Source organism: Ostrinia nubilalis, chromosome 8, assembly GCF_963855985.1.
Source record: "Ostrinia nubilalis chromosome 8, ilOstNubi1.1, whole genome shotgun sequence".
NCBI classification, from domain to species: Eukaryota; Metazoa; Arthropoda; class Insecta; order Lepidoptera; family Crambidae; genus Ostrinia; species Ostrinia nubilalis.
In genome coordinates this window covers 12,705,340-12,725,915 of record NC_087095.1, presented here as the reverse complement: position 1 = coordinate 12,725,915, position 20,576 = coordinate 12,705,340, and the positions used below count along the sequence as shown (strand labels likewise).

The window sequence follows — 20,576 nt, the reverse complement described above, 5'->3', positions numbered from 1 at the left end:
TTTATTCATAAAAACGGGATTTACAACATGTTAGGATCAGATATTCTAATTTTTGATTACCTTTAATAAACTGAACCTGCCCATAGATGCGCAATACTAAACACTACCATTCCATGGTAAATGGACTGTATAATTTAATGTTGCCAAGTTACAAGCGTGTGATGTTATAAAATATTATGACAGGCAATATCCTATTCCAATTTCCTTCTAGACAGCTTATAATGAAACAACACTTTCTAACCATAAACTGTCCGGTTTAGATCATTGTCATACCATAACCGTTTTCTGTCGTTGCAAAATATACTCTCGTAGGCAAATTAAATGTAAGAACATGATGCAAATAAAAATTGTAAATTATATGTGAAATAGCTATAAAAATCTTTTTCTAACGCTAATGCCTGTTCTACAGTCTAAAAGAATTCAAAAATACAAACGATAGCAACATTATATCTCTACACATTTATACGAACTGAGAAAACAAAGTATTTGTGTATGACGTTAAACCGAAATTCGTTAAGTCATTAAGGACGAATTTGATATGGTTTTCCTGCTGAAACTAAATGCTAGTGTAAAAAATTTGGAAAAAACTAAACAGGCGGATGGAGCGTTATTTTTTGTTCGTTAGGTAGTTAATACTCCCCAACCAATCAAGCAGTTCAAAACATGACAAAATCGACCAGGCATATCGGACAGGGCATTTGCCCTCATCCGTTACCGCCCTCTTCTTTAAGTTACCCAGCAACCTTAGATTAATAACACAGCCACCAATTTTGGGTCCAGGTAGGCCCAAAAAAAACGCCATGCTATCTAACTCAGGTTCCACAAGATGGAAGAGAAATGAGGATTCATTTCTTATTATTCCTATACCTTTACTAGCGTAACTAATAACGGCCGATGACGCTAAAGCTAAACAAAGAGAAGTGACTAAATTCAAGATGGCTGAATAAAATAAAACAAAGTCTGGATCCTTGTCTGCAGTCAGCACTGTTTATCTGGTTCCAGCTTGACTAACGAAACTAATAATAACTCCATTACTAACCCAAGATGGAGGATTTTCAGTAGGGTTGTCCTATAATCTGATCTAAACATTTTCGTCTATTCGACCTTTTGCTTTATTTAACTGCTATCTGTTAGCCTCAAAATACCTACGTAAAAGTAATTAATGCAAATCCTAGTAGTTTGACTAAGCTTCTAATGAAACCAACTAAAATTTTGTTAAATATTTTGGCAAGATTAAGATCCTTAACATCAAGTACTGCCGACATACAACTGCCCGCAGGAGGATTTAATGAATGCTGCTGACAACGCCACTCTTGTAGCGGAGTTTTGGGATGACCTGACATTATGTAGGTTTGTTGTCGATACGATAAGAACTAATAAGAAGAAGATAGGTAAGTTTATTGTTATTATGTAAATTGTAGTAAAGAAAAGATACATGATATCCCTAACTATTGGTAGCATCCTGCGTATAGTTAGACACTATTAATATAAACAATTTAGCTTCTATTTCGTAGTAAACACAGTTTATTAATGCTTCCTCAGGTGGTAAATTGCATGAATCATCAGAGTATGAATAATATCTACGTAACACTTTTAATAACCAAAATGATTTGTTTGCAATTTGTTAGTAAACTCTTGGTAACAATTAGGAGTACATTTTGACGGTCATTTAGACCTAATTAGTTAATGACTCATCATAATTCATGAATAATGCAGTTGTACCAAATCTGAATCTCTCATTCATAAATCCATAATTCTTCTTTCCACTCACTAGTGGCTGGTGCTATATTTAATTTGGCTTATCTGTTGATAAACTGTTGACGTTTTTCTTTCACGAAATCTTGATACTTGATTGTGTTCAATCAAGTATCAAGATTGTGTGTGTTCAATCAAGTAGGTATCAAGATTTCGTGAAAGAAAAATAGACTGCATTTCACATAAGGCATTTTTTCACAGGCGAGATATTATTGGTTTGCTTAGCAGTTAATGCGAGTTAAAAAAGTGAACAATGCGTGATTATGTAAGTAGGTAACTTGCCTGATATCTGCCTAGATCTAATAGACTATCTAAGTAGGCCTGTAATACTTAGGTAATTACGGTTTTGACATAATAATATTGCGTAGAAATATAACTGATGTAGTTATCGCCGAATAAAAATACATCGACGAAACATCACACACACTAATATCTGAATTGCGTGACCATATCAATTTCAGGCTGGGTCATTTAAAAACCATAAATCAAAATTACATACGGTCACCAATGTTATTGTCTTAAGTTCAAGGTGAAGCTGAAACAAATAAACGTTTATCGTCCCGAGTAGTCCTAAAAAATGCTTTTAACCAAATGTTTTTTGTTTATCCACTGAAAATTGTAACAAAAACAATGCTTGGATTACTTTCGAGGTTAAGAAAGTGAAAACAAACAAACATTGGCGAGTCGCGACATTGCCATCACACCTACACGCCTTAGAATGGAAAGTGACAGAAAAAAGCCAAAGATACGATCATGTAACAGAAGAGTAATCTTATTGACAGTGTTACCTATGCACTTTAATGCCTACACTTAGAGATTACAACCGCTTGGCAAAATTGGCTTAAGTGAGTAACGTTAAACAATGAAAGTGTGGAGTGAAGCGAGAGTGATTAACAAGTCGAAACAGGGTTAGGTACGTCGAACGGAAAATAATACCGTTAACTGTCCGTCTGCGAACGGTTCATTTTCATAAATTTTCTCGTGACACTTTTTCTAGTGTACGCTTTCTTATTTTTAGGAACACAGCCGACTGCGACACACACTTTAGTAAATAACAGCAAAAAAAGAAATTTCCCTATAGCTAATATCTGTCACTCATGACTGTCATTCCTATTAACGTCATAGTTAATCTTTATTAATCCAAAATGATGGATTTAGTTTTAGTCTAAGTAAATAGGTAGGTAGGTACATTGTTTGTGTTTATTGTCTTGTGCTTATGAATTAATTATGATAAGGAGAGGGATTAAAATTTAATTTTATCATTTTGCAAAGCACTAAGTCCTACCAATATCAGCTTAAGTTGATAGGTAATTTCATTCAGAATTAAGATTATTATTCACAGGTTGATATTTTCAATGAACTTTGAATTGTGTAGAATTACACATTCTTACGAGAGATTTATTAATATATTTTTTTAATTATTATTGTCTTTACAATTTGTGTAAAATAATCGTATTGTCCACACAAACGACGCACTGCACAGGACAGGGACGTTGTTAAAAATAACGTAAGTAAAGTATAAAAAGAAACGCACTGGCTTGGCCTCGTATGTAACAGCATTAGATTTATTTAAAGGTGAAGGCTAAACGATAATATGCGTAACACTTACAATACTGTCCTTTCTTACATAATGGAACTTCACGTGTTAAAAACAAAGATCAAGTGGGTACCTACATACCTACCTACTTACCTAAATCAAAGATGAAAAGATTATTATAACCTCTGATTACAGAAGCTAAGGCTAAGTTTTCTAAATGTTACAATTTCCAAAAAATAATAAAACGGATCTAGTTTTTAATGGATACTTATTTAAAAATAATTAATTAACTTATGCTACTTATAATTAAGAAAGAGTGAAATTAATTAGTGAGAACTAGATTTTTAAGTATTTACTTATTACCGTCTGCACCAGAAGGAGGGTTATGTACCTATTTAGGTACCTAGTGTTATCAGTCAATGTCAAAATTAATTGTGTTTTAAGGACACCCTAGCACAGTCCATCGCAAAAAGATACCCCAAAAAAACCCTACCTGTCATTTGCAGAACGCTTCTGGGTTCGCTTCCCAGACAAACTTGACTCAAATATGAGTCATATGACTCAGATCGCGGCATAACACCTAAATTACCTGTAGTTTCATAACATTGCGATGAAAATGATTACAGTAGCTAGTGCTTACGCATGGATTTACCCCCGGATAATATATATAGGTAGTAGGTACCTACCTACCTACTGAACTGCCGATGAGTCATATGCCGTGGATAGTCAATTTGCATGTGTTGGATCAGTTTGTTAAATATAGTTTGGTATTAATATCGTGAGAAAGCTCTATAAACGCACATTCATGGAAAACCACACCTCACCTATGAAGCACCCACTTAATAATTAATAGTCAAGCATACAATCTTGTAAAATAGAATGTGATCAAAAACCACACCAGATGAAAGTGGGTACATGAAGTGTGTCAGTTAGATCCTCGAAAATTCTAAATTCTAATCCCACCAAAAACATTCTGTAAAAAACTAGCCAAGTCTCGATGGAGCTGCTTGTTTATCTCTAAAAAGTAATTAAATCTAGACAAAGTCCGCTAAGTCTATGGTTCCTTACTGCGATTTCTTTATTATTATAGTTAATGTGGTGTGACTAGAGAAATTCTCAAATAGGGGTCTGAAAAACTGAAAATGCGGCGAAATGGTTCCAGTAAGTAAAGGATGGTACGGCAGTGTATTTACTTATTTACTCTGGCACTACTACCCTACCGTGCCCCCAGAACCCCAGATACATTTATGTAATTCATTACCTAGGTAGGTATGTTGTATTTAGAGATTGCAAATATTCGATAGTTTTCCATTTCGAATATTCGAATATTTTTTCAGTGATATTCGAATATTATTCGAATATTCGAATATTTTCAAAAAAATAAAAAGCACTTAAAATATCAATGTTTTTATTGCTTTAGGAACGAATATTTTAACTATTTAACAATATAGTTTTTAAAACAGTTATAAAATTCTCATCATCATCATCATTTCAGCCATAGGACGTCCACTGCTGAACATAGGCCTCTCTCAATGACTTTCACAATGACCGGTTGGCAGCGGCCTGTATCCAGAGCCTTAAATTCCCGCTACCTATATGTGGTCCTCGGTCCACCTTGTGGGTGAACGTCTCACGGTGCGCTTTGTAGTACGTGGCCTCCACTCCAGAACCTTGCTGCCCCATCGGCCATCAGTTCTGCGTACTATGTGATCTGCCCATTGCCACTTCAGCTTGCTAATCCGTTGGGCTATGTCAGCGGCTTTAGTTCGTTTAAGAAAGAAGAAAGAAAGAAATCTTTAGGATCTCCTCATTTCTGATTCGATGTCGTAAAGAAACACCGAGCATAGCCCTCCCCATAGCACGCTGTGCAACTTTGAGCTTATTTATAAGGCCTATTCTATTGTCGGCTGCCCAGTCGAGTTGGATTCGACGATTTACCTTTTTCTCGAAATTTGATCTACCTAGCCGAATCGTTTTTCAGAGGTAGACATACTTGTCAACTGTCTCGAGGATCGAGCTCTAACCGAAACATGGACGTTGGACATTCGCTTCGTTTTTTCCATGTTCATCCGAAGGCCTACCTGTTGGGCGACTCGATTAAGGTCTTCGAGCATTGTGCCGAGGTCTTCAAGCGATTCTTCCATGACCACAATATCGTCAGCAAACCGCAGCTGAGTGATGTATTTGCCATTGATAGGTATTTATGCCGAATTCTTTCCATTCAGGGAGCTTGAAAGCGTCTTCCAATGCAGCCGTCAACGGTTTCGGAGATATAACATCACCCTATCTCACGCATCGCCGCAGAGGAATCGCCCTCGCCGGAGAGACTGCAGCACTGCCTAAGTCTCGATCGAATCAAAGGCCTTCTCATAGTCCAAGAAGAGCACCACCACGCTTTTATCCCATGCCTCTGGCGTTGTTCCCTGAAGTAAGACGGAGTTAAAGAGTATCTGAACGAGTTTCCATGTTCCACCTGCATTCAGAAGCTCCGAGGTTATTCCGTCATCACCTGGTGCCTTGTTGTTCTTTAGCTGTTTGAGAGCCTTCCTAATCTCTTATAGGCTGATATACGGGATGTCTTTGGTATAGTGTCGCGTTAACCTAGCTCTTGCGTCTATTGCTGAGCTATTAACAGGTTTGGAGGTAATTAGCTGTCCATAAATCTTTTCGATCTCACCCAGTACCTCGGCTTTTGTTTGACGTTATCGTCCGCCATCTTCAGCATCGTCAGCTAACTTTGCTCAATAGAGTCGTCTCTTTCAAATTATTTGGAATCTTGGTTTCGCTCTATCGCCTCTTTTATACTATTTGTATCAAAGTTGCGAATAATAAAAATATGATTGAAAAAACAAAAAACACAACTACGTAAAAATGAACAGAAAAGATAGAAACAAGACAACTTAGTGTTCACAAATGCAGTCGGAAGCATCAATGACTAGTTCTTTTAGTTGGTGATATGTATCTGATGCCTCCGACTGTATTTGCAAACACTAAGTCGTCTTCTTTCTATATTTTCTATTGTAATATTCGAATATTCGAATACATGTAAATTTACTATTCGAATACTAATTTGAAATGAAAATTCGAATATTCGAATATTCGAATATTCGATTGCAATCCCTAGTTGTATTATAGGTCATACCTATATTAGATAGGTAAGTAAATCCTAAATAAGTAGGTGTACAAGTAATATCGTCGTACATCTAACCTACCTACTTACTAAATTTAATTTGCTTTTTTGCTAAATAACTAGACCTAGGTAGGTACCTACTTACTACAGGGTGTTAGGTAAATGGGTATATGAGCCGACACTAGCCCATGTTAACATGGGCATATAAATGGTATGGTGAAGTCAGAAATTTGATATCATCATTTTAAATTTTTTAATTTTTATACAAAATAAATTTTATGAAATCCGATTTGTATGAAAATTAAAGTAATTAAAATTAAGATATCAATTTTCTGACTTCACCATACCATTTATATGCCCATGTTAACATGGGCTAGTGTCGGCTCATATACCCATTTACCTAACACCCTGTATAAAACTTTATAAAAGACTTCTGTTGTTTGTAAATGTCAAAGCAAAATAAATGCAAATGAGTTTTTGTTCGTAGCAATTAGTGCATGACCCCTCACTCCCTACCATTGCAATACCAAGTCTCTTGTCTTAGCGCATTTTGCAATCCAGCCGCAGCCGCAAACTTAACATCTTGCTTTTGGGGCATTTCACGCGAAGCGGACAGTGAAAATCAAGTCAGGTTTTGGATTTTGTTCATATTTGGATTAAATGTACTGCTATATGACCTGAATGAATGTGCATCATTATAATTTTTTTATGAAGCTTAGTTTATTTTTTATGAGCGTTCGAAAAATTGGTAAAATTTTAGGAACAGATTTTTCAGAAGCTATTACTGCTATTATTACATTTGATTAAAAATAAACTAACTATTGGACTTTTGAGAATAAATAACTGTGTTTCTTACTATTTACTACAAATTTGAAATTTCTTTTTTGTTCACATAGAAAACCGGAAGTAAAGTTTTAAAATCGAATTTTACAAAACTTCGGGATTTAAAAAAAAAATAATTTTAATTTTAAAATATACCTACCTAGTAGTCTATAAATAACGTGTGTAAAGTTGTAGAATGGAGTCTGTATTGGTTTTTGATTTAGACGCAGAACAGTGCGAGCGCGCCGCAATGAGCGTCATACTGGCTATCGACATTTGGCTACTGTATAAAAATTATTTGTTCGAAAATAACTGAAACGTTAATATTGTTGCATGCATACTCTTAAACAATTATAATTTTGAATCGGCAAACTTCGTACCGTCTTACAGACAATGATTGTTGGCATTGAGATGGTACGTATTAGAGATGAAACGGATATCCGGTAACTATCCGGTAGGCCGGATATCCGGCCTAAATTTACTATTCGGCCGGATACCGGATAGTAACTCACTATCCGGCCGGATACCGGATATTAAAAAACTACAACTATTTCCTATTAATAAAATGAAATACATTAATCTTTGAGGTAAATCTCAATAAAATGGCTTCTAATAATGACGGCTTTTATTTAAAGTCTTAAAAAGTTACAAAAGCCATATTAAGGCCTTTCAAAAAACTAATTTCTCTTTCTGGGCTATTCACTCTAATGACGAATACATAAATGGTAAATATCTGAAAGTCTAAATATTGCTAAATAAAAATGGCGATCATTTTTTCATTGATGGTCTGATGTAAGATTACGCAACAAGTAAAATAATTTAATTTTCGCTATTCAATCACACACTCACGATAGCAACCGAAATCTGCCCCCTAGACAAGTGGCAAAATCTGACATTCTATTCGGACGAATTCGATTTTCGAAAAGTGTGACTAGTCTAGTCTACTAATAGACCCACTGATCGCGTTCGAAGCACATGTGCGGCGCTAAACTCGTCACGACATGCAACGAGACAATGGGCCAACTATCCGGCCGCCGGATATCCGGCTATCCGGCCTAGCAGCTGGCCGGATATCCGGTATCCGGTATCCGGCCAAACAACTATCCGTTTCATCTCTAGTACGTATTACGTCGCGGGCTACCCACATCTTATTAAATAATACACTAAAAACATTATTCTTCTTTTTTAGGTAGTTGGCTAGCTACCTCCATATCAAATTTCATCAAAATCTGCCCAGCCGTTCTTGACTTATAAATCGTGTAACTAACACGACTTTGTTTTATGTATAAAACAAAGAACGGCTGAACAGATTTTAATGAAATTTGGCATGGAGATAGCTGGCACCCTGGACTAACATATCCCGACTACCCAAAAAGAAGGGTAATGTTTTAAGAGTATTATCCAATAAGTTGTGGGTGGCCTGCGACGTAATACCATCTCAATGCCAACAATCATTGTCTGTAAGACGGTACGAAGTTCGCCGAGTCAAAATTATAATTTTTTAAGAGTATGCATGCAACAATATTAACGTTTCAGTTATTTTCGAACAAATAATTTTTATACAGTAGCCAAATGTCGATAGCCAGTATGACGCTCATTGCGGCGCGCTCGCACTGTTCTGCGTCTAAATCAAAAACCAATACAGACTCCATTCTACAACTTTACACACGTTATTTATAGACTACTAGGTATATTTTAAAATTAAAATTAAAATTTTTAAAAATCCCGAAGTTTTGTAAAATTCGATTTTAAAACTTTACTTCCGGTTTTCTATGTGAACAAAAAAGAAATTTCAAATTTGTAGTAAATAGTAAGAAACACAGTTATTTATTCTCAAAAGTCCAATAGTTAGTTTATTTTTAATCAAATGTAATAATAGCAGTAATAGCTTCTGAAAAATCTGTTCCTAAAATTTTACCAATTTTTTGAACGCTCATAAAAAATAAACTAAGCTTCATAAAAAAATTATAATGATGCACATTCATTCAGGTCATAGAGCAGTACATTTAATCCAAATATGAACAAAATCCAAAACCTGACTTGATTTTCGCTGTCCGCTTCGCGTGAAATGCCCCTTTTGTAACATCCACCCACATCCACCTCTTGACTCTTCAGGTTCACCTACCAGTAGGTAGGATAGAAATGACGCACAATTTTCTCATTTCGCTTTCTCCATTATTTTATTACTTTACTACTAATTAGTAGTAAACTACTACTAATTAACGTGCAAACATGTTACCATTATGGATTTATAACTTAGGTAGGTACTTATTTGACCTTTTTGTAGGTTTTACCCATTGCTTTTTTGCCTTTTTTATTAAAATCTCTCCCCGTAACAAAACGATTTGTTTTAGCCATGACAATTTGCTCTTTACTTTAAACAAAAATAATTATCACTCGTGTATAACAAAATTAACTCTTAAAACTATGTGATTAAGGTTTTACTTACAACACGCCAAGCCAAGTGGAGCAGCGTGCCAGGCGAGATAGTGGGAGCATTGATCAAACGTTACATTGATAAAACAGTTAACAGACTTTAAGCTTTATGACTACGACATAGGAGTGAACTGATCATTGAGCTCACGCTTCGAGACGTTTCGCGCGTTCGGTACGCGTCATATTTATGTCTCTTTCACACCCGCGAGCATACTTCTATCGACGATAGAGTACGTAGCAGCGAAGGGAGCGGCTGCTATCGGAGCGGCAACGCTGCTTTTTCCAGTCTGCCAGTAAAAGCATGCTATTTCGAAGCGGCAGACGCTGCTTTTATTCTTAAGTGAGTTTGTTTTCCGTTTTACTCTTTCTTTTGTGCTTCGATTAAAAATGAGTGGACCACGTTGGGGTGAACGTGATACGTTAAAGCTAATAGAACAGTACAAAAAATACGACTTTCTGTGGGATTATGAGTCTAAATTGTACAAAAATACTGTAGCCAGGAAGAAAGCATTCGAAGCCATATTGGAGGAGTTGAAACCGAGCATTCCTGATTTGAAAGTAACCGATGTGAGATCGAAAATAAAGAATCTGAGGACGTCGTATTATCAAGAAAAGAGAAAAATGGCGATTGCCAAAGCCAATAATAAACCATCAAAGCCGTTACGATGGTTTAGTGCTTTTAATACTATTATGAACAGCATTTACAATAGAAAGGTAAAAAAAAATGATTTTTGTTTTATTTTATAAAGACGAGTTCACACTTGTGTAATCATTTGTTTTTTTTTTGTTGAATTTAATTTTTGATGAAAAATTGTAAAGTGACTAGGTAATAAAATAGATGAGTTTGATGATTATGTAATTACGTGCGCTTCATTACTTCGCAAAACTTAGTTGTTTTGTTAGGTAGCCTAGCCAGTAGGTATAGTGTGTTACCACTGTTAAAGTAGACACCATTCGTCAGGTTTACATTTAAATAATCCAGTTTTGACTGAAATCGATTAAATATTAAAATTATGAATACCTATCAAGTAATGTTAATAAATAAAATATATTAATGACAAGTTATCTGATTTTACTTTCTTTTCACTCAAATAAAGAGTTTTGTAAAATGCCTATTGTTGTGGATTTTTACTGCCAGTGTTTTTAAAAACGCACCTTTTTTCCAGGTGACGGATCTAGGCACGGATGAAAGTGATGGTTGCAGCGAAGATGAAACAGAATCCGTGGTGCCATCTGAACCAAATCTTCAGTCCGAATCATTCTTGGAAGTAGTCCCATCCGAAGACTCAGACACATTCGTCGTGTCTATTAAACAGGAGTTTTTAGACGAAATGGAAAATCATGGTGATAAGACCACAATTGGTGACTATTTAGAATCAGTGCCTAAGAAACGCACAAAATATGACGAACCTAAATCTGTGGAACCTCCAAGAAGCGTAGAATCGCCTAAGACTGTTGAAATTCAAAGATTTTCTAGAAAAAGGTCCGGCAATAAAGTGGACGAATTCCAGATGTTCGCTAATAATATAGCTCACCAACTAAGAAAGTTACCTTTGAATAGGGCATTGAATTTGCAAATTGAAGTTCAATCGTTAATAGCCAAAGAACGCATTGAAATGCTAAAAAAACAGGGTGGTGGTGATAATACTGAAGAATCTTCGTAATTTAATTCAATTTTTATTAAGTATTAATTATTGTATGCATGTGATACTAAAGTACCTACCTAACTTCTGTTATGAAAGAACTATAAAAAATAAATGATTAATTATTATTGTCTTCGTAAAATTCTATTCGTTTCCTTTAATCCTTTTTTTATAAATCAAAAAATTCAAGTTAATAGAATCCTGGTATTTGTTGGTTAATGTAAATTGCGTTAATAAAATTGATTTTATGAGTTAAGAAATTGCCGCAAATAAGTCAAGGGTTCAATTGTGTTATTAGATAATTAGAAATAAATTTACATGCATAAAGGAAGGAACAGCTGCACGAGATTGCATAACACTAGCAGTCCTCTCTACAAAGTGTGCCAAGGTGATGCCACAAGTCGTATTACTCATTCAATATGAAAAGGTAAGTATGTTCAAGTAAGTTTAAAAAACTAAATACATTCATTAGATAAGTATCTGTTATCTACTAGGCTTCTTATAATTCTCAAGTAGTTATCAGCTCTGTTTGCACGCTTTCATCCATAATTTTCATTCACTCCAACTTACCTGTAACAAATTAAAAAAAATATTAAAAAATGGGTACAACACCACACATACACAAAAGAATATGTAATAACGCTTAATTAAGTTAGAATCATAATTAATAACATATAATTTAATTTATTTACTCGCGTGTCTCTCGTGATATCAAAAAAATGGTTTGTGTGCACTAGGCCTAACAATGCCGCGGCAGGCGCGTCGCTTGTGTGCGAGCAGTGCATTCAAGCGTATCTTGCCATCCCTTTCGTGCAGAGAACGCGACGCCGAGTATGAACGAACGCACCGGCCACGCACGAACGAACGGTCACCGCTCGGTTCGGGTCGGACAAACAAGTCATTTCATTCATTACGCATAAGCTTCTCAACTGAGAGACTACGTTTGAGTAAATAACCAATAACACCGCGTCGCCATTATTACATTTACCTAAGAACAAACTAGACTATGATATGGGACACGTATTCGATACAACAACTATTAGATTTATACCTACATCAACCAGTGCTATGGAACAAGAAACATTCTGACTACGGTGACAAAAAATTACGAGAAGCAGCGCTGCAAGCAATAGTCGACCAGATGGATCGGAACTTAACCGTAGAGGACATAAATCGAAAGTACAGAAGTTTGAAAGCAGCATACCGAATTGAAGTCAGAAATATTAACACGGCTAAAGTTCGCGGGTTCTTTTACAAACCAACGTTGCATTGGTTTTCCATTTTCAAGCAACACGCGAAGCAAATGGAGGATCGCAAGGTTGATACTCGTATTCAGATAACTACAGGCGTACTTTGAGACATTAGACTTCCAATTCGCATACAAAGTTGCATCAATCTAGAAAATTTTATTGTACGCATAAATCTAGAAATTTTTCTCAACGATTTGTGTGATTTGCATGCTTATTATTGCAATTCTAGTTAATGTTTAAAAATTATACCTAATTGAATTATATTTCCAAATTCCAATAGAAATAACCAATTTTTTTTTATTCGCAGATTAAGCATTACGATGCATCGAAGAAACTTGTCCTCCAAGGATGTCTGACAGACCGTGACCAAACCGTTTATTCGCTAAAAGATGTCTATGAAAAATCTTTAGGGCCTATCAATAAGAACTGGCCTCCGCAGGTGCATTTAGTGACAAATACTGGTCAAGAAATACACTTGGATGAGGACGAGGAATCGTCAGAAGAGGAAATGTCATCAGAGGAGAGTGAGGATGAGTTCCAAAGCTTTGCTGATCACATCGCTGTGCAACTGAGGAGTATGTCCGTCCACAGGGCTGTCGTGATACAGGATCACATTCAAAAAATATTCGCGCAAGACAGAGAAATTAATGAGATAGTGGTCGAAGAAGATGAAGAATGAGTGTGATTTAGAGTAAGATTTAGGTTTTATTTTATATTACAGTTGTTAGAAATTTTATTAATAATACAAACATACTTAATTAAAAAGATGTTTTATTTAACACATTCTCATCTAACATGAGCTCTAAATACAATAATCAGTGTGACTTAAATTACTTATTACCTGATATCTAAATTGAGATTTTTGGCTTAGGCCCGCTTAGGGCTCATTTTCTGATGAATCAAGTAGGTAACTATACACTTTTCATAATAATTAAAGTCATCCCTGAGTGGAAAACTTAGTAGAAGGTGAGCGAGCACACCAAAAAATGGGATTACCAGAGTAGATTAGATTTGCATTAAGCAGAGAACAGGAAACTTGCTTGTTTCTTATTCTTTCATTCAGTTTTCCTATAATGTTTTCTAACTAAAATAGTTTTTGCCTGGCGATCAAAATAAAATTAATTTGTTCATATTATTTGTGATTAAAAAATCCTACATTTCCATAATTTGATTTCAATTTGTGTTAAGTTAATTATTTATTATTCATGGCGTATCTAAATTATCATTATGGTTTGTAATCAATGAATGACAAGAACAATGGTGATATATATTATTTTAGAACTGATTTATATTAGGGCTATTTGTATGCCACAAGTGCATGATTACGTTTATCTAATGTTGATCATAATAAATAAGGTTAACAGGGTTTTATTAATGTTTTTTGCGCAGCTCGTTTGAGATTTGCGTCATATCAACAGTAGATTCCCCGTGGACTGTTTAATGGTACAGTCGAGCAAGGTTTACTTATGTGAGTAAGTAGGTACTGGGATATTTTCTGAATTGAGATTTTTGGCGTAAACGTGCAATATCATCAAGTAGGAATGAACTTTTCACATTAGATTTATCCTTGAGTAGAAAGAAGATGAGCACGCTCAAGCTAGAAATCTTAATTTAGAGAAAGAGCCTCGTATTGTGCTTGTAGTGTCCACCCAAGTTAACCCTCGTCTCTGTTTTGCTAGCTCTCAAGCAGATTGTAGCTTTTGATTTTCTATAGTTAGACAAATTTACAGGGCAAGATCTGTCATAAACTAAGATTGAATCAGTTTTGTCCGTTGTTTTGTAATACGAACCATAGACGGTTTTGAATTTGATTTTTAGAGACTCGTAGACAGACTACTCTGTTAAATTGTCTCTAAAGTATTTTGTTCGACTATACCCTGATAGTCTACGCAGAATTGTTTTGCAACAAAATAATGTCGATAATATGTATCAGGCTCACACACTTGACCGTATTATCGTAGGCATCCCCCCACGATAGGCGTAGGCATCCCCCCCACGGGCTATGAAAAATATTCGTCTGATAAAGGTCTATTAGGTTAGCCTACTTTAGCTGTTCATACTAGAATCTCTGTAGTTATTGTTAAAGAAGATGAATTTAAATCGAAAACCGAAAGTATCTTCTGGTCAAGTTCGCTCAGTCGTGGTTTGCATTTACAGTCATAATACAAGTCCATAGGGTCGTTGGTTCCTAACTTTGAAAAACATCCTGCGCCGTGGCCGGGTCTATCCTATTCCCAGTAATTGCCACCTCTCGTTCCCACCGCTGCAACTCCTGTGTAGCCTGGATCTACAGCTTGCCGTGGCCGCTTACAGTGGAGAGCTTATTTCGAACTCCTCCTATGTTCTTCTGATTAATTTCGTTGCGGGTCCAATGACAGTTTAACTTTCCCCCGGGACAAACTTGACCTTCATTGGTTGGGTTTTTATGGCGGTCAAGCTGTAGATCCTGGCTACACAGGAGTTGCAGTGGTGGAAACGAGAGGTGGGAATAGTCCCATTGCAGTAAGAACCTCTACCCTTGTTACTAAGTATTATGTACTTATTCTGTGCTTCTACTTCGAATTCACCCATCAAGTGTCTGTACCTACCACCTTTAGGTAAATATTGTGAATGCTTCATCGTCACGTGCTAAAGCTTTCATCATTCTGCGGTTAGCGAGCAGTGGATTCTTCCTTCACTTTGTATAAACAAACTTACCGATTTTCTTACCTAACTTATAAGAAAACATTATCCTGTTGCGAGTTGATGCAAATGGCAATGCACTTTCGACGTAAATTTTATCATCAAGTTCCTACGTTGAGGTAAAGCCTAAAGGTAACCTGAAGCAAGATAGGTAGGTATTGTTTTTACAGTAAAAAAGATATTAAGTTCATCATTAATTATCCAAAAAACGTAAGGTCAAAGCAAACTTATCTTACTTTACCTGACTATAAGACTGTAATGTAATACCTAATTTCATGACACGTGTGTCTCATGTGTTATATGCAACGTCTTGCATGGATTACGTAAGTTCTTAATGCATTATGGTCATGACCAATTGAAGTAGTGTTGTACCTACTTTATTACTCACTGCTGCCTGAAAACCCCTTCAATTAGGTAAATGCGATAAACAACCTTAAGTACATAAACTAAAGGCTCTACCTCCTCTAAATCATCTGATTTAAGAGACACTTACATGAGCCGTACGTAAGTAAGCTCTTACATACGTAATTATAATTAATTAATCATGAAATTGAATAATGAGTTATGCATATCAATCGTATTTATAGGCAGGACGGATGACAGTAACAAGTTAGGTAGGTAACTCTGACATAACGTATGCAAAACGTATAAAGATAGGTAGATAAGTATACCAACTTGGAATAGCGCTTTTGAATTGATTCTGTTTAAAGTGCAAAGTAGGTAGGTATCTAATTTACTGGTACTTTCTGTAAGCTAAATATTAATATGTATCATAAAACCGTATCTATGCTTGCTCTTTGTACCACATGTTCCCATCGTTGCGCAACTCAAACCCGGCCATGGTAACTCTTAATACCATCAACCTCATTTAGACCAGCACCTACCACATGGCGTTATCGCATTCGTAACCGAAACCCATCAAATAACACCGCAATTATAACCCAACTACCAATAACGTGTCGCACGCGTCTCGCGTGTGATACGGTCCCACACGTGACTCCAGCGTGACGTGTTTAGTGATACAAAATGCAACTCTATTACGAGATGAAATAAGTCGCAGAATTCAGCATACAATTTTCACCATAGAGCATGAGAGACAGACGGGTCAGAAAGTGTCAATCGTTAAGGCCGCTACACAAACAAACATTCGTTTGTAACGTAACCGTTACGACTTACCTTGTGATTGTGACTCGTCATTGAGAATCGAATGGCCTCAGTCTTTTGAAAATGGTTAAAACTGTACGTTCATCAACCACAGAATAAGTAATAGTACCAAGGTTCAACCTCAAAATTATCGCAATTGGTGATCAACTTACCGTTTCTGTAATTTCTACCACACCCAACCCCATGGTTGGGTTTCCTTCCACATTGGGGATGGAAACCCAATCATCGGAGCCATGGTGGTTTCTTTACAATCCTACATCATCTCATCATTATCATCTTTTGCCCTATCAGACGAAGTGATGCTTTCTATAGATCTAGGTAGGATATCTTTGAAACATGCACTAGGAGTGTGGCTGGTGGCGTCAATAAGATATTTTAAAGAGTTTCTAGTAATAACTCATGAGATCTTCAACTCAAGTACTATCTATTAATAGGTTTCATAGTTACGCTACTTGAGATTGTATCTTTACCAAGAACACACTAATACGAACTCTTCCTTGGAAGTCATGAGAGTGTTTGCATAATGATTATCACGACACAATTTAAATTTGGTGATGATGAATTTTGTTGTCATATTACTACAGAATGATAACTTTTGAGAGATTGAAATCTAATCTTAATTCATGCGCAGAATTTCAATAAACAGGAAAAAATTTATTAATGAAGTTAATTAACCTCAATCGTAGCATTATTTTTACAATGAAACATATCTTTAATCTCGATCTGCCAGATGTCTATCGCCAATGATATTAAAGAACTATAGATATGTTACGTTCATAGAAATTACGATTTGAATCCGTGCCGAGCTATTCCAAATTGCACACATTGACAAATGTAACTGATAAGTGAAACAAAAGATACGAAATAGCACGCAAATGAAAGAGATAGCTATAGTTTTAACGATTCTGCACTAACTAATCTATGTCCGCAGCGCACGCATCCTTATCGCTCTAACGTCAAAACAAGATCGCTTTCTCTTTCTTAACTTGAACATGGCGCATGGCGTCTTGATTGTTTGCATAAATAATTGAAAATATAAATACTAAATAATTTTGCATAATCGCATGTGGTAAGAGATCCCTTGTATTTTGTTTACTTTAGAGTCGTAATTGGTACACTTTCGAAACACACACGATGGCATTTTTTATTTATTTTGGTAAGAACAGGAACTTACGGTGTGGTACGCACGCAATTGCGCACGACGCAGGCCACACGAAGACTAAACACAAGACGTCCCAATTGGGACGTATTTGAGTATTCACAGCGCGAGCGCTTATAACATATCTGCTTTTGTTTTTATATAATATCATTGTCTATCGCTAATTGTTTTATTTATTAATGACGAACAGTGACGTTTCTTCATAATCTTTTTATTTCGCAACAGTATCAGTGTTGGTATGCCAATGAACTTACAGTAGTTTCTTGCACTGGATTTTATTAGCACCAGCAGTATGGCAGTTCTGGCACCCCCATAAATATTGAGCCGTCTGAAGCAGTGTTAGGGTAAAAATGTTAATTACTGAGAATAAATTAATTTTAAATTAAAGTAATTAAGCATCAGTCGCCTCCTCAAAGGCGACAGTAAGAATTTCTTTAAGTGCCAATTGAACTTTATTTCCTGTATAACTAAAGTTCAGAATATAGTGTCAACAGTTAAAACACCACCAGATAAGAGTGAAGTGAAGATTCCATGAGTTTATCTTAGCTAATTATTGCTAGTTAAAATACTTCAGAAGCCATAGTTTATCTAACATACACACTTAATTCGATCGTGCACGTGTACATTTCAACTGTATCCAAACGTTCTTTGGCTAGTTTCTGATGTAAAAAACCATGAAGTTTGAAATCGTGGCGTGAAAAAAAGAGTTGTTAAGTTTGTACGTGTTAATAATTTTCTAGACATACCGGTGATATTAACATATTGAATGCCACCTTACAGATAACTCGTAAGCGGTCATGAAAGTCGTCTTCAAAAAAGCGTCAAATACTTCGTGACTCCCAAAATAGCCATAAAGTTCGTAACACGTCTTTGATACTCTTTGGTAAGGTTAATACCTATGTTGTCAACTTTTTGGCCACTTTGGGTGTCACGATCTATTTGATGCTGACTATACTTGCACATTTTAGTAGACCACTGATTGTAATGTGATTGCCAGATGATACAGAGCATCTGTTTCTATTCTAGAAGCTAGTACCTACTAAGATGACCGCCGATTCCCTTTCACTGTGTCAAATATTCCCAATTCCTGGTATGTTTCATAGACTGAACTACTTAAAACATTTGGGGCGTATCAGTTTAAATGGGTGACTGAGTCAACAGCGATGAGTTAATGTGAATCATGGAAACCAGGCCGGTATTGAATAACATCCGCACATAAGTACTTACGACAGTAAATCACAGACTAAACATTTTTGTTCCCGATTCACCCCTATTACAATAACATAAGAGACTAGTGTTAAGCTTGTTTGTAGTGCGGTCGTCTGTAAATGTATTTACTAAATATGTAGGTAATGGACTGAAAGTTCACGAACCAGTCGGTTTTAACTAGACCAGTGTATGTCACCGTTTTAGCATTTTTGTTAGTTGGTCCTTCTCCTTTGTCAAAAGTTGGTTTCGCTTTGATAAGAAGGAACGAAACAGTGTTCAGTAACTTCTAGCTCACTCATCACGAAATCTCAGAAACTACAAGTGTTGTATAGGGGTGCCTTCTAGAACGTAGGTGCTCACCTTATTTTGTGTGCTCACTAAGACAAGATTTTGCATAATTTTAAAAAAATAAAAAATAAAACCGACTCCAAAAAACCTACACTAAAACGTAGAAAAATAATTACTAATTACCTACTTATTTATTAGGACGAATTATTAATATTTATGTAGGTATACCATGATTGATACTTCTGGAGTCAGTGCCAAGATTATGAAACATGTAAAGTTTGCCTGCACCGACTCCAAAAGTATCAATCATGGTATACCTACATAAATATTAATAATTCGTCCTAATAAATAAGTAGGTAATTAGTAATTATTTTTCTACGTTTTAGTGTAGGTTTTTTGGAGTCGGTTTTATTTTTTTTTATAAAATTTTACTTATTTCTTGCTTTTTAGTTAACTAATTATTTATGTTACCACTGAAGGTAGGCAGTACACTGAGACCAAAAAAATTTGGTTCATAATCGGCGGAGATATTGCGTATAAAAAAGTTCATCCCCAATTTTCCACCCTTGGGGGTGAAATATTTTCTTCAAATTCGCATGAAACCACTCTTTTGATAATACCTATTCAACAAAAAAATAATCGTTCAAATTGGTTTATAATCGGCGGAGATATTGCGTATAAAAAAGTTCATCCCCAATTTTCCACCCTTCGGGGGTTGTTTTTTTTATTATTAAATTTAAATGGGACCACCCTTGAGGTATTACCTATACGCCGAAAAAAGATTTGTTCAAATCGGTTCGTAATTGGCGGAGTTATCGCGTAACAAACATAGGAAAAAAAAAAAAAAAAAAAAAACATACGGGTCGAATTGAGAACCTCCTCCTTTTTTGAAGTCGGTTGAAAAACCGACTTCAAATGCGTGAACACAAAAAAAACTAAAAATTGAAAATATTGCGTATAAAAAAGTTCATCCCCAATTTTCCACCCTTGGGGGTGAAATATTTTCTTCAAATTCGCATGAAACCACCCTTTTGATAATACCTATTCAACAAAAAAATAATCGTTCAAATTGATTTATAATCGGGGGAGATATTGCGTATAAAAAAGTTTATCCCCAATTTTCCACCCTTGGGGGTTGTTTTTTCTATTATTAAATTTAAATGGGACCACCCTTGAGGTATTACCTATACGCCGAAAAAAGATTTGTTCAAATCGGTTCATAATTGGCGGAGTTATCGCGTAACAAACATAGAAAAAAAACATACGGGTCGAATTGAGAATCTCCTCCTTTTTTTGAAGTCGGTTGAAAATTCAACCCTTAAGGGGGTAAAACGGTATCCACTCGTACGAAGTCGTTAGCGACCGCTAGTATAGTATAACGGTAAACGTACTAAGCTGTAACAATGTCAATATTTGAAGTGTAGTACGATGTACGATGCAAGAACGTGTAGGAATTGCCGATTGCTCAATGAATAAAGAAGTTAATCACTGCATACTACGC

At 35.8% G+C, this 20,576-nt stretch overlaps 3 protein-coding genes across 5 annotated transcripts in view; 2 read left to right on the top strand and 1 right to left on the bottom strand.

Moving 5' to 3' along the window:
* LOC135073978 (uncharacterized) overlaps positions 1–20,576 on the bottom strand; it is a 287,319-nt gene that overhangs the window by 32,816 nt on the left and 233,927 nt on the right. The gene's annotated exons all lie outside the window — the stretch shown is intronic.
* Positions 9,590–11,445, top strand: LOC135074223 (uncharacterized). The gene is made up of 2 exons (XM_063968517.1): positions 9,590–10,394; positions 10,847–11,445. The coding sequence occupies exons 1-2, from the start codon at positions 10,068–10,070 to the stop codon at positions 11,342–11,344; spliced, it is 825 nt and encodes a 274-aa protein (XP_063824587.1). The 5' UTR covers positions 9,590–10,067; the 3' UTR covers positions 11,345–11,445.
* Positions 12,247–13,302, top strand: LOC135074224 (uncharacterized). The gene is made up of 2 exons (XM_063968518.1): positions 12,247–12,641; positions 12,881–13,302. Exons 1-2 carry the CDS (start codon positions 12,330–12,332, stop codon positions 13,250–13,252), a joined length of 684 nt encoding a protein of 227 aa, XP_063824588.1. The 5' UTR covers positions 12,247–12,329; the 3' UTR covers positions 13,253–13,302.

What these genes read in the sequence shown, in the direction of transcription:
- LOC135074224 (XM_063968518.1), top strand. Translation starts at nt 12,330, where the DNA reads ATGATATGGGACACGTATTCGATACAACAACTATTAGATTTATACCTA. An exon ending in AGCAAATGGAGGATCGCAAG is followed by an intron (nt 12,642 to 12,880) that starts GTTGATACTCGT and finishes TTTTATTCGCAG; the next exon opens with ATTAAGCATTACGATGCATC.
- LOC135074223 (XM_063968517.1), top strand. Translation starts at nt 10,068, where the DNA reads ATGAGTGGACCACGTTGGGGTGAACGTGATACGTTAAAGCTAATAGAA. An exon ending in ACAGCATTTACAATAGAAAG is followed by an intron (nt 10,395 to 10,846) that starts GTAAAAAAAAAT and finishes CCTTTTTTCCAG; the next exon opens with GTGACGGATCTAGGCACGGA.